The sequence below is a fragment of the Arabidopsis thaliana genome, chromosome 3 (assembly GCF_000001735.4).
Source record: "Arabidopsis thaliana chromosome 3, partial sequence".
NCBI classification, from domain to species: Eukaryota; Viridiplantae; Streptophyta; class Magnoliopsida; order Brassicales; family Brassicaceae; genus Arabidopsis; species Arabidopsis thaliana.
The window spans coordinates 7,497,210-7,510,092 of NC_003074.8; the positions used below are offsets into that span (position 1 = coordinate 7,497,210).

General features: G+C 34.8%; 3 protein-coding genes across 5 annotated transcripts; 2 read left to right on the forward strand and 1 right to left on the reverse strand.

Moving 5' to 3' along the window:
- Window positions 1-30: 30 nt before the first annotated feature.
- On the forward strand, window positions 31-3,114 carry AT3G21310 (Core-2/I-branching beta-1,6-N-acetylglucosaminyltransferase family protein). Of its 3 annotated transcripts, NM_001338526.1 has the most exons (5): window positions 31-256; window positions 344-414; window positions 521-1,077; window positions 1,164-1,397; window positions 1,603-3,114. In NM_001338526.1, the coding sequence occupies exons 3-5, from the start codon at window positions 565-567 to the stop codon at window positions 1,651-1,653; spliced, it is 798 nt and encodes a 265-aa protein (NP_001326930.1). In that variant the 5' UTR covers window positions 31-256; window positions 344-414; window positions 521-564; the 3' UTR covers window positions 1,654-3,114. The 3 variants fall into 3 exon arrangements, with proteins under 3 accessions (NP_001326930.1, NP_566682.1, NP_001326929.1); NM_113026.2 differs by having other exon boundaries at window positions 1,164-3,114; NM_001338527.1 differs by lacking the exon at window positions 31-256 and having other exon boundaries at window positions 296-414; window positions 1,164-3,114.
- On the reverse strand, window positions 1,603-4,679 carry AT3G21320 (EARLY FLOWERING protein). The gene is made up of 5 exons (NM_113027.3): window positions 4,199-4,679; window positions 3,876-4,110; window positions 3,198-3,748; window positions 3,059-3,110; window positions 1,603-2,990 (listed from the first exon to the last, which is right to left on the reverse strand). Exons 2-5 carry the CDS (start codon window positions 4,101-4,103, stop codon window positions 2,199-2,201), a joined length of 1,623 nt encoding a protein of 540 aa, NP_188769.1. The 5' UTR covers window positions 4,104-4,110; window positions 4,199-4,679; the 3' UTR covers window positions 1,603-2,198.
- Window positions 4,680-10,030: 5,351 nt separating this feature from the next.
- Window positions 10,031-11,977, forward strand: AT3G21330 (basic helix-loop-helix (bHLH) DNA-binding superfamily protein). The gene is made up of 2 exons (NM_113028.3): window positions 10,031-10,361; window positions 10,495-11,977. Exon 2 carries the CDS (start codon window positions 10,511-10,513, stop codon window positions 11,630-11,632), a length of 1,122 nt encoding a protein of 373 aa, NP_188770.1. The 5' UTR covers window positions 10,031-10,361; window positions 10,495-10,510; the 3' UTR covers window positions 11,633-11,977.
- The last annotated feature ends 906 nt before the right edge of the window (window positions 11,978-12,883 follow it).

A 12,883-nucleotide genomic window follows, 5' to 3' on the forward strand; every position in this document is an offset into this window, starting at 1 on the left:
AGATACAAATGTCCTAACTAGGGTTTAATGCTTTATTGTGAGTTTCTTTACATTTAAGCTCTCTGTTTCCAAAAGTAGATACCAAAATCAGATTAGAGTTTCAGAGACATCTCTCGAATACGATCATCAGACAAGACTTAACCTCCATTTGCACGTCTTCCTGCTCACGACAGACAAATCATGAACGAATCCGACAGCTGAACGAATTGCGTGTCTGAGAAGATCCAAATCCTAATTTTCTACCTTTTTTTTTTGGGTAAAGTTTCCATTCAAAGTTTCAATCTTTCTTTTCTTTCTCCAATCAAATTCGTCATTCTTTGTCTCTGTTCTTCTAAAACGACAGGAACTAAGGTTAGAATTTGGAGCTTCTCGTACGTTTTTGCTTGCCTACGTTTCCGGACAAAACCCTATTTGGTAAATCCTCATTCTTGTCTGATTGGTTGAGGGTAGACAATCTACTGAGATTTGTGAATGTTTTAGGATAGACAATCTAATTGTGTTTCTCTTCTTATGTAAGTAGCATATAAACAGAACAGGTTCTGTTCATCAAGACACTGAAGCCTGATGGGGATGGAGGAAGGGATTAAAGATAATGCTGCATCAGCTCCCAATTCAAGACCTACAAACCAACTTAAAGCTCTTTTACCGATGCGGGTGCTTCAAGTTTTCTTGTTGTTCTTTGTTTTGGTTCTTGGAATCTCAGTCATTAGTATGCACATGATCAAGTACTTAAAGATTCAAACTTTAGCTCCATCGACATTGATCTCTACTTATGATGAGAGAATTACGTTAGAGAGCCTTATCAAGCCTCCATTGAATGGTTGGCATTCCATGAATGACAGTGAGCTTCTTTGGCGTGCTTCGATGGAGCCTCGGATACTTGACTATCCATTTAAAAGAGTTCCTAAAATGGCATTCATGTTTCTCACCAAAGGACCTTTGCCATTTGCTCCACTTTGGGAAAGGTTTTTCAAAGGGCATGAGGGCTTTTACTCAATCTATGTTCATACTTTGCCAAATTATAGATCAGATTTCCCAAGCTCATCTGTGTTTTACAGAAGACAGATCCCAAGTCAGGTACTTTTGTTGATCAATGTATTAATGTTGCTTCTTGTGTCTTGATTTGGTTTATCTCACTTCGGAGTTTCTTTATTTGTGTGTAGCATGTAGCTTGGGGAGAGATGAGTATGTGTGATGCTGAAAGGAGGCTTTTGGCTAACGCGTTGCTCGATATCTCTAACGAATGGTTTGTTTTACTATCTGAAGCGTGTATTCCTCTTCGCGGTTTCAACTTTGTCTACCGTTATGTCTCTAGATCAAGATATAGTTTCATGGGTTCTGTTGACGAGGACGGGCCTTACGGGAGAGGCAGATATAGCTATGCAATGGGACCAGAAGTAAGTCTAAACGAGTGGAGAAAAGGGTCTCAGTGGTTTGAAATAAACAGAGCACTTGCTGTTGATATTGTTGAAGACATGGTTTACTATAACAAATTCAAAGAGTTTTGTAGACCTCCTTGTTATGTAGATGAACATTACTTCCCAACAATGCTCTCTATTGGATATCCGGATTTTCTCGCTAATCGGACATTGACTTGGACAGATTGGTCAAGGGGTGGTGCTCATCCAGCTACTTTTGGCAAGGCTGATATAACAGAGAAGTTCATCAAGAAGCTGTCAAGAGGTAAAGCTTGCTTCTACAATGATCAGCCATCTCAAGTTTGTTATCTTTTTGCAAGAAAGTTTGCTCCAAGCGCATTGAAGCCTTTACTTAAACTTGCACCAAAGGTTCTTGGGTTCTAATTAATGGATCTCTTGTCTTCTTTTTGTTCTTGGTTTTTGTTCTGAAATGTTCTTGAACTTGAGTGTAGCTTCGTATAGCATGGACACAACTCTGATCCTTATTGTCTCCTTCCACATTGATAATATAGATACTTCAATGGCTAAAGAACTCTTCTTGTTCCAATGTTTAAACTCCTCAAAACTGGAATAGAAGCACAAAAGTCTATCTTTTATTAGCTGTTTGTCAATACAAGAACAATGTAAGATGTGTGTATAAGTGTGTGTATGTTTAATGTATAGTGATAGTATTTGATTTACATCTTCATAAGAAGAGTAAATAGAATATACTGAAAATCTAAGCTAGATGAAGAAGCAATGAGAGCAAAAGAATGTGGAAGGGTTTCAAATATAAAAGAACTAACTAATCATATGATCTGAGTCCCTCCTTTCTTCCTGAATGAAACGGAAGATCCTTGCAGCAGATTCAGAGGCAGATGTTGAATTATGAGGAACGGCTTTAATGGCGCGAAGCATCGGTTGCTGTTTCTGCTTGTACTCATCAGTTTGATGGGTAGGCTCTGTAGGAAACAGAGGAAGCACTTCAAGTTTATGCTTCTCTGGTGGACTTGAAGCTGTGCTTCCATGTATGTCACTGTCATTAGATTCCTGAGACTTCTTTAAAGAAAATGGAATGGCTTGTGTCATGTGGCTTGATGTGTTAGACCATCTTTGAAACTGACCAAACGGGTTTGTTTGGTCAACTGTTGTCCTCGCGTTAGGAGGTGGGAAGTAGCTGTGGCTGAATGGAGAAGAAACAGGGAACCTGAATGGTGTCTCGAGTGAATCTTGGCCATAAACTGGAACCATGAAGGCTGAAGAAGAAGGAGGACATGGTCCTGGAAATGGTTTATAGACCAGACCGTCTGAATCAGTTATTACAGGAACTAACCATTGGTTTCCAGGAGGAGGAAGTAGCTGTTGTGGCCAAATAGGAGTCACGAGTTCTTTGCTTATGGAAGGTAGAGGAAGCTTTGGTTTCATATGCTCTGGATATTCTTCAGGTACAGGTTTGTGATTCTCAGTGTTTGGCTTTCTAACCTTTGAAGCCGCCATTGCAAGCTGATGTGATGACCTCATTGTACCATGTTTGACACCATTAAGCTTACTTTCAAGAAACAAGTTTGGCGACTTCGCAACCATCTTTTGAACCTGCATCATATTAAGTAATCTGAAGCATAGAAAGCAAACCAGAAACAATAAGGTTATTAAAAGCTTACCATTATCAGTCTATGGAGCTCAAATACTTGCCCGGCAAAGATCTTTTGCTGACTGAAAATATCAACAATAAAAAATAGTAAGAAATACGGCAAAGTTATGAAGTTGGGATCATAAGAAAAGTGAGAGGAGGATACAAACTTGATCATATATGTTCTCATCTTCCAAAACCTCTTTTCACCAATCACTCTGGCAATATCATAAGAAGATGCACTTATACCAGACAAAGACTCTATTGCAGAGCAGTTTGAAGCAACTTGTTCACGCCGAGGCAGAGTTTTGGGCTTCTTTTGAGTTTCATTGTTAAACTCAGCAAAGTTTCTTCTATATGATTGAGTTTTCATCACATTGGGAGACCCATTCTGGTTTTCATCTTCCAAACGTTCTGACAAAAGGATCTTAGAACCAACAACAGCCTCTCCTCCGGGTTTACTGCTACCGCTAGTACAAAATTGGAGTGACAAATCTGTGTTTGCTTGTGGATCTATTTCTGAGTGTATAACAATAGGAGACTTAATAGAATCCAAGCTGGTAAGGTTCTTGAGGTACTCATTTTGTTTTATTGAACTAGGCTTAGTATTAGTAACTGATGATCCTTTAGGACTTGTATAATTTATGCCTTTTTTATTCAGCTTCCCCTCAAACTTTGTGTTGTAGATTGGTGAAAACTGATTCTTTTCAGGTCCATCAATCTGTTACAAAAAAGTATTCAACAAGTCATAAAGTGATAATCTAAATATGCATTGTCACCATTCTTGTATATAAATCTGCAGACACACAAAACCAAGAAAGTTGAATGAGTGAATTAAAAGGACTCACGAGACGGGCATTGTTTGGTGGTGGAGGAAGAGACAAAGAGAAAGTGGAAAGAGAATCAGATATGTTGTTGGTCGGAGAAGGAAGATTGGGACGTTTAGAAGAGACGAGAGACATTGTTTTGCCATCAAATTGTTGAGACAGGCCTCCTCTTCCAGTATCATTGACATGAACCCTTGGAAACAATGGAGGAATTGTTATCCTCTTTGCTTCATCTTTCATTCCTCCCATCTTTTCCCTACGCTCACAAACAAACCCTATTAACAATTCCTTCCCTTACACGTAACCTAAAGAAATGAAATCAGAACCAGAAATTGTTAGGTAACCTTGCAAAACCTAGTGCCAAGATCGAAATCTCACTTTAGATCAATCCCAAAATCCAAAAAGATTATAAACTTTGTTTTTGTTTTACGTAGATGGAGATCAAATCCACCTGAAAGAAACAAATTTTAAGAAGAAGAAGAAGAAAGCAGAGAAGCAAAAGAAGATATTTTTGTGTCGTCCCACAATGGATTCCATACGAGGGGACGACAAAAAGCTTAGGGGTGTGTGTGTGTGTGACTCTGCGGTCATGTCTGGTTGCTTCAAGTAAAGATCCCTATCTCACGGGAACTCGGATTGTACATGACGTGGAAGGTATTGGTTGGTTAGGTCCGAGTGGTAGGAGAATGGCGTGAAGGTGGAGATGTTCGGGTGACTCGGTCTTTTACATACACAGCCACATGTTTTTGTTATCTCTCTCTTGGCTAACTTCATCATCATCTTTCCTAAATTGGGCTAATCTTTAGCGAAATATCTGTTTCTGATCACGATCACTTTACACTATTGTGGGAGAAGGTGCCGTGTTCGGTCGGAGTCTTTCTTACCTTACGCGGTTTGGTCGGACCGAAGGATGGTTTAGGACAAAACCCATAGGAAAGGACCATGGATTTCCACGTGCCGAAGCGCGTGAAAGGTCGACGTCTCGTTGTGGAATTTTTAAAATTTTGACGTGTTAAGAGAGCGTGTGCATACGTGGGCTTGAGCCCACTAGTTTCATTTAGTGTGAGTCTTTGGGGCCCTTTGCAAGATTTTAGACATCTTACTTGGAGACAGTGGTGAAGCAACGTGACCAGTGACCGTGTGAGACTGTGAGTCATCTCATTGATGACAACTGAAAATTACTTTCGTGATTAAAGGTTTTTATTTATTTATTTAATGATATGTAATATAATGTTTGTGAATTGTGATAATATAACATTGCTTATATTTTTGTAACAAGAGAAATGAACTAAGTCAATAGTATACAATGATAAGTTTAATTACAACAACTTCTTGATGAGTTTGTTTTGCTTTGTGATAACTTCTATCATTTTAAGCTTTTTCTTCTACTTTGTAAAGTATTCATTAGAGTTGACCGTTTAACGCGTTCAACTAGAGATAAAATTACGGAAGTTGTTTTGTTTAAAGAATATAAAACAAAACTTCCGAATTAGGTTACTAATAAAAATAACATTGCTTATATTTTTGTAACAATAGAAATTAACTAAGTCAATAGTATACAATGATAAGTTTAATTACAACAACTTCTTGATGAGTTTGTTTTACTTTGTGATAACTTCTATCATTTTAAGCTTTTTATTCTACCTCGTAAATTATTCATTAGAGTTGACTGTTTAACGCGTTCAACTATAGATAAAATTACGAAAGTTTTTTTGTTAAAAGAATATAAAACAAAACTTCCGAATTAGGTTACTAATAAAAATAATATGAAATTTTCTTTTATTAAGCAAAATTTTAAAAAAATATTTCTGTTAATACAATGAAAAGATATAGTCAAACTTAATATTGCAGATCACGCTAGCACATTGAGACTTCAAACACAATAAATAAAAATGTGAGAAATAAACTAAATTTAGTATGGGTTTATATACTAAAATTATTTTCTTAAATTTCAATTCGTATGGATTTAGAATTCTGATTCTTTTAAAATGTAACCTAACCGGATTTTTGTTATAGATATAATGTGGAGCTACAAGCCTACACGTATGAAAATTTTGTATATGAATGTGTTTGTCAAGGTACAAATATGATCGAAGCTCGTTTCCTTGTCAACATTCATTTATTCTTACAGGATAATATTTAACTTCATTAACGGGGTGATGTTACAATACACAAGAGGAAAGAAAAAAGTTAAAAACAAAAACAAAAACGAAAAAAAAGTTTTAGATCCTCTTTAACCAAAAAAAAAGAAAGAAAAGAAAAGAACTTCTGTGAGTCCCCACAATATGACGCCATGCTGATTTCCCACGTGGGACTACTATCCTCCAAGATCACAACCAATTACGAAGAGCCACGTGCTTATGGAGAACGTTGTGTTCACGTGTGAACCATTCAATAATGGAAGGGAGAGAGCAAGAGCCAAGAAGAGTGAAGAAGAGTCAGATAGCTTAGATTACTGTACAGCTCCGGTCTGGACCATTTAAACCGTACCGAGCCAAAGTATCTGAAAGAGAAAGAATGTTATCGGTTTCTAAAAATGTCGTCGTCTTGCTCTTTAACTCCTAGAAATTTTGTTTCATGTTTTGTTTTGACATGTATATGTGATAATGGACCACTTTCATCTCTTAATCATGGGTGCAGAATCATGGACATACCCCCGACAAATCCTTTATTTCTATTTATACACTATAATCTCTTTATGCTATTCATAAAGAAACATTAAGAGATCTAAACTTATCGTTTATTCTATAAACCCTAGCTAGAATCTACATGCAAATTCCATTGGGGTAAGTTAAGTACGTACGTTTCAGTCTACGCGTTAATTTTTTTTGTAGTGTTTATCACAATTAGACTCGAGTTGACTTATTAAACCGACATGGTCGGTTTCTTTCAATTTTGGTACATTGGATCGGTCCATGACCGTGGGAAGTCAAATTCGTCAATTAATTTGAGAAGTTGTTCTCGACCGACATTTTTGGTTCCCGATTGAGGTGTGAGAATTAGTTAATACTGATTTGAGAATTTTTGTTTTTTATGGGTCTCCCAATTAATATACGTTTTGGTATTATTCAAAAAAAAAAATTGGAGTTCACATATATGGACAAAATAAGGTCTCTTTCGTTGTGAGTATCCTAAGGATGTCAACAACTGTGAATGTGATGTTGATCTTCATTTACCCATTTTCTTCTACATAGACCATTAATTATGGTTATATGATTTAATGCAAAATGAATCCCATTATGCTATCCTTAAGTATTTCTATATATATATATATATATGATTTACATATTAATTTGACATTTTTAGAATAATTATTCTGAAATGAAGATATATACATTTCTATTAAAATGTTAAATATTGTAGAACACTAGGTACGTAGATTGGTATTACACATTTTAAGTCTCAACATTGGACTAACGAGTTTGATCATCTAATCTATATTTACAAAGTGTATACAAGTAGAAATTCAATAAAAATGGTGAGGTCGGTAGATTGGTAGTATGAGGAGATTAAATTAGGTAATTGACTATGTATTTTTTTCTTTTCTTTTTGCAAATAAAAAAGTTTTGAAAATTAAAAATAGATTGTTATTCTTCTAATTATTCTTGCCATATATTTAGTGCATTATTCATATACTCTAAAAACTAGTAATTAAGACTGTAGTGGAGATTTCTGTTGGTAATGATTTAAAGTGCTTTTACAGTTGTTATTTAGGGTTTTAGAATTTTATAGCTACAAGTATTTCATCTATAACATGTTATTACATTTTTTTTTAATAATCTGTATGTTCTTGTTCTTCAGTGAATATTGTTTATAGAATTATTTTGGTTAATTCGTTATAAAGTTTATGGATTGATTGGTGATTACAGAGCTCAGTTGTATGACCTAGCCACTATGATAAATCCACCAACATTCGAAAGTAGAACGTAGAAGGTAAGTGAAAATCATGATATAAATTACAAAGTTGACAATTATAAAAGAAAAATAAAAATTGAATGAGCTGTGGGATTATGGTAGACATGTGGTTGGGCAGAGAGGTCATGTCGCCTTCTTTGCTCTCTCTTTCTCTCCGTTCTACCGATTGCGATGTTTTGTATAATTACCCTCAAACCAAAGCTCTTCTTTTATTCCCGCACTGATGTTGCTATATTTTCATAGCCCCACAAAATTTCCATATAATTTTGGTCTCAATTAATGATAGAAAATCCTTAAGTTTTATTTTTTCTTTCTTTCATGAGATCATAAAATAAACAAACTACAGTATTGTCAAACATCATTTACGAAGAAAAACTAGTTAATAATTACCAACAAATTTGTAGTAACTATAACCGATTAATTTGACATTGCCAAACATCAAAAAAAAAAAATTGTTAACTTTAAGATGATCTTTTACTATTATAGACGGATCACCGACTTATGTGACGGTTAAACTACTAATGGATTAGTGTGGATTAGTGACGACTTTGAATAAAAATAGGAACTAGAAAGTTATCAATATTGTAAAAGAATGTTCAAAATTTACAATTAGTATCTCAAATTATAAATACTACTACAAATTGTTCTTACATAGTAAAGATATAAGTTCATACAAATATACAATAAAACTATATTGGCGTTATTGGTTTAGGTTCTCGAATGTTGGTTATTTCAAGCCTAAGGAGGAACGACTTGGGAAATAAGAAGCGACTAATAATGTACTTCTCTACTGGTATATGGAAATTACAAAGTTTTCGAAAACTACTCCAAAAAGTGTTCCACATCGATTATATATGATATCATGATTATATATAATCAAATAAATCCACAAAAAGAGTGTTTGGTATTTTTATATAACACGTTCTAGCCAAAAGAAATGAAGATAAACTATACAAGAAAGTGTTGCTAGATAGATCGAGATGAGGATATTGATCATTATTGACTGATGATGATAGCGAAAAGGTAAATTAAACAAACACATAGAAAAGAATAAGAAAATGGTATAGATAATAGAATCATGAATTACTTTTACAGCTTGATCATTTTTAAAATAAAATATACAATCAACATTAATCTGTTATTCACCAAAAAATAAAAGATCCAAAACCTAAAACTTTCTTTCGATCTCTCCCTTAAAGTTTTCAGTTCGCACGACGCTAAAAGGATTGTCAGTCCTTTTTCTCTGCTCAAGCACTCGTAGATTTTTAATTACATATCCCTTTTCAGTATTCATCAAGTGCATAATCATATAGTCTATGATTTTTATCAAGTATTATATCTATTTTCTAGGGTTTCAAAAAAAGATGCTCTTCGATTGCAGAAACTATTATGCACACCAACCTCATTTAAATAAATATATAATTCAATCGTCTAGATTATTTTCTATATTTTAATACAAATCATTCGGTTAGCTTTAGGTTAATGAATCAGTGATCTCACTTTTCTCTTTGCGCGTGTGACATTATTTTTGACCATGAAAAATTAAATAATTTTGGATTAAGAAATTATTAAATAATCCGGTTTAGGAGATGTTTTAAGTTTAGATTCGGGAGTGTTGTAAACTCTAACGTTTAGTTTCGGTGACAACTTTTAAATTCAATTTTGATAGTCGTGTATCTATTATCCAACAAAATCTCACTTAGAGATATCAGATATATCGCAAAATTAATCGAGATCAACTTCAATAGTTTCATCTTCTACGAAAGTAAAGTTGTCGCCGCCGGCGTCTTCAATTTAACGTGTCGATAACGTTCCATATTCGAGTTTGCATATGCATGTCACTGGAAATAATAGTTAAATCATCTAAATCGCATCCATTAATGATTTGATCATCATAAAATTTGGTAAAAAAATTACCTAACTCAAAAGTAAAATATAAAAATTAATCGTTTGAGTAGTTAATTAGTTTACCGGTATACTAGTTAAAAGTTTTTTTCCTTTGACGGCGCTCATATATATGTTTTAAAGTATATCAAAATAGGGATTTAATTCTTAAAGTTACACTAATCCTAATTCTTAAAGTTAACCATCCATACCAATTTACAGAAGTACAGAACTAGTGCTTGATACAGAGGAACAATTGATCTCATCGAAAGTTGGGACCTTTTTAAAAATAATACTATTATATATATATAATAAATATACAAATATATTTAATATTTATTCTATATATAAATATGTGCATAATAACAAATCTGAGTATGAATAGTAGGAGGGGTGTATAGGGCTTTCAAGTCTTTTCTTACAGAAACTATCTATAACTCTAGCAGAGAGCTCATTATAGAACAGAACAGAAACAGAGCTTTCTAAGTCTACAGCACAGAAATAAACCTCATTTACAGACTGTTTTACTTTCTTTCCTTTTTGAGCATTTCTTCTTTCTGTTTCTTTCCTCTGTTTTCTCTTTCTTTCCCTTTTTGGGTGTCATCTCTTTAAGACAGAAGAAACGTTTCTCAGAGTTTCCTGTGAACTCATCTGTTTGTTCTCTTCTTCCGGTTTCACTTTTTCATGTCCTGCCGTTATTACAACGAGGTTGGTTTAAAGATCAGCTTTTATCATTTTTCCCTGCATGTAACAAGAAATATTTAGGTTTCATGTCTGTTTACAAATATGCTCTGTTTCTAAGTATGCCTCTCACATTTGTCTTTGTTTTGGGTGTTTTTAGGATTGTGTTTGATCCGATGGAAGGATTGGAATCTGTGTACGCTCAAGCTATGTATGGAATGACACGAGAGAGCAAAATCATGGAGCATCAAGGATCAGATTTGATTTGGGGAGGAAATGAGCTAATGGCTCGAGAACTCTGTTCTTCTTCTTCTTATCACCACCAACTCATTAATCCGAATCTTAGCAGCTGTTTCATGTCTGATCTTGGAGTCTTAGGTGAGATTCAACAGCAGCAACATGTTGGCAACAGAGCTAGCTCGATAGATCCATCATCACTCGATTGTTTGTTATCTGCGACGTCGAATAGCAACAACACCTCGACGGAGGACGATGAAGGAATATCTGTGCTTTTCTCAGATTGTCAGACTCTTTGGAGCTTTGGTGGAGTCTCATCTGCAGAGTCTGAGAACAGAGAGATCACTACTGAGACGACAACAACGATAAAGCCTAAGCCTTTGAAGAGAAACAGAGGAGGAGATGGAGGAACTACTGAGACTACAACAACAACAACAAAACCTAAGTCTTTGAAGAGAAACAGAGGAGACGAGACAGGAAGTCACTTTAGTCTTGTTCATCCTCAAGATGATTCGGAGAAAGGAGGTTTCAAGCTTATATACGATGAGAATCAATCGAAATCAAAGAAACCAAGAACAGAGAAAGAACGAGGCGGTTCTTCGAACATTAGTTTCCAACATTCAACTTGTTTGTCTGACAATGTCGAGCCCGATGCTGAGGCGATTGCACAAATGAAGGAGATGATATACAGAGCGGCTGCATTTAGACCGGTGAATTTCGGGTTAGAGATTGTGGAGAAGCCTAAGAGGAAGAACGTCAAGATATCGACGGATCCTCAAACGGTTGCAGCGAGACAGAGAAGGGAGAGGATAAGTGAGAAGATTAGGGTTTTACAAACATTGGTTCCAGGTGGGACGAAGATGGATACTGCATCAATGCTTGATGAAGCTGCTAATTATCTCAAGTTCCTTAGAGCACAAGTAAAAGCTTTAGAAAACTTGAGACCCAAGCTTGACCAAACCAATCTCTCTTTCTCTTCTGCTCCTACATCGTTTCCATTATTCCACCCATCTTTTCTTCCATTGCAAAATCCTAATCAAATCCATCATCCAGAGTGTTGACAGATTATAAACTTTTGAGTTTCATCATCATCAACAGAATCATGGCGTCTTGATTGTTTTAGCAGTTCTCAAGAAAGGCAACTTCTGTGACAAGGGTGGTGTCGGGCAGTGTTGTTTACACTTTCCAGTCTTTGTTTTGCATTTCTTTTTATATAAAGTTTGTATTTTATATAGAATCTGTGGAATTCGAGGGTTGAAATATTGTGAAAAACAGAGCCGCAAGAGGTTAATTACAGTCTCTGCAATATTTTCAACCTTTTATTACTTTATTAGAGTAAAGATAGCGTAAGATAATTGCAATTATGAAGCGATGATTATCAACAAAAGTGTTTAGAAAGTGCCTCCATCTCTCTCTACTTAAAAAAGTTTAGCTTTACTTGAAGAACTCTTTTGGAGTACTAAAATATAAAATTAATATTCATCCTCTTTTTTTGGTACTCAATAAACTCTGTCTGTCTCTGTAAAATATGTATAAATTTCGTATATCTATAATGCAAGGTTATTTAATTTGTGTTACTTATCCATATAAAAAAACGATTTTAGTGGAAGAACTTATTATTGTCTTATAATTTTATTTTCACATAAGTGTTTTTTTGTCTGGCTCAAATACAAAACATAGTTTGGATGGAGTTTAGTAAGAGTTAAGAATGTTGAAGGCGTGCACCTTGAGAATATAACTTCACCTGACTCGTACACCCTAAAATGCTCACCACATGCTTCTCTATCTCACTCTCCATCTTTTTATTCTTCTTTTTTGTCTTTTGGTTTTTGTCTTATTTCGTCCCTAAATCTCCTTAATCACATTCTCTTTCGTTTAATAGTATTTTATGAAGTTCTTTTGATGGATGTGTTTTTTTGACTTGGGTACATTGACTATCAACTTTTTATTTATTCGCAATAACACTTACTTAATTGCTATTTTCAAAATAACATGCTATTTTGTTCTAAGCTTGGTTTACATTAAGAAAGTAACATGCTCTTGAGCTGGCTTGTTAATTATCCGCGTATTTCACCAAACCCAATTAAATGAATGTTCAAAACATAAAACATGTTATTTGAATATGAAAATGTGAACATTGGTACTCTATACAAGGAACTATATTTTTGTAATGTGTTTAATTCCGTATTTTAAAATGTTTGTGCCTATTGCGTCGCCAAAAGAACACACAAACATATAACAATTTTAATTTTGTTTTCCGCATGTAAGTATATAGGGCAGGAATGGTTTTTCTTGGAGCATGCCTATATTTC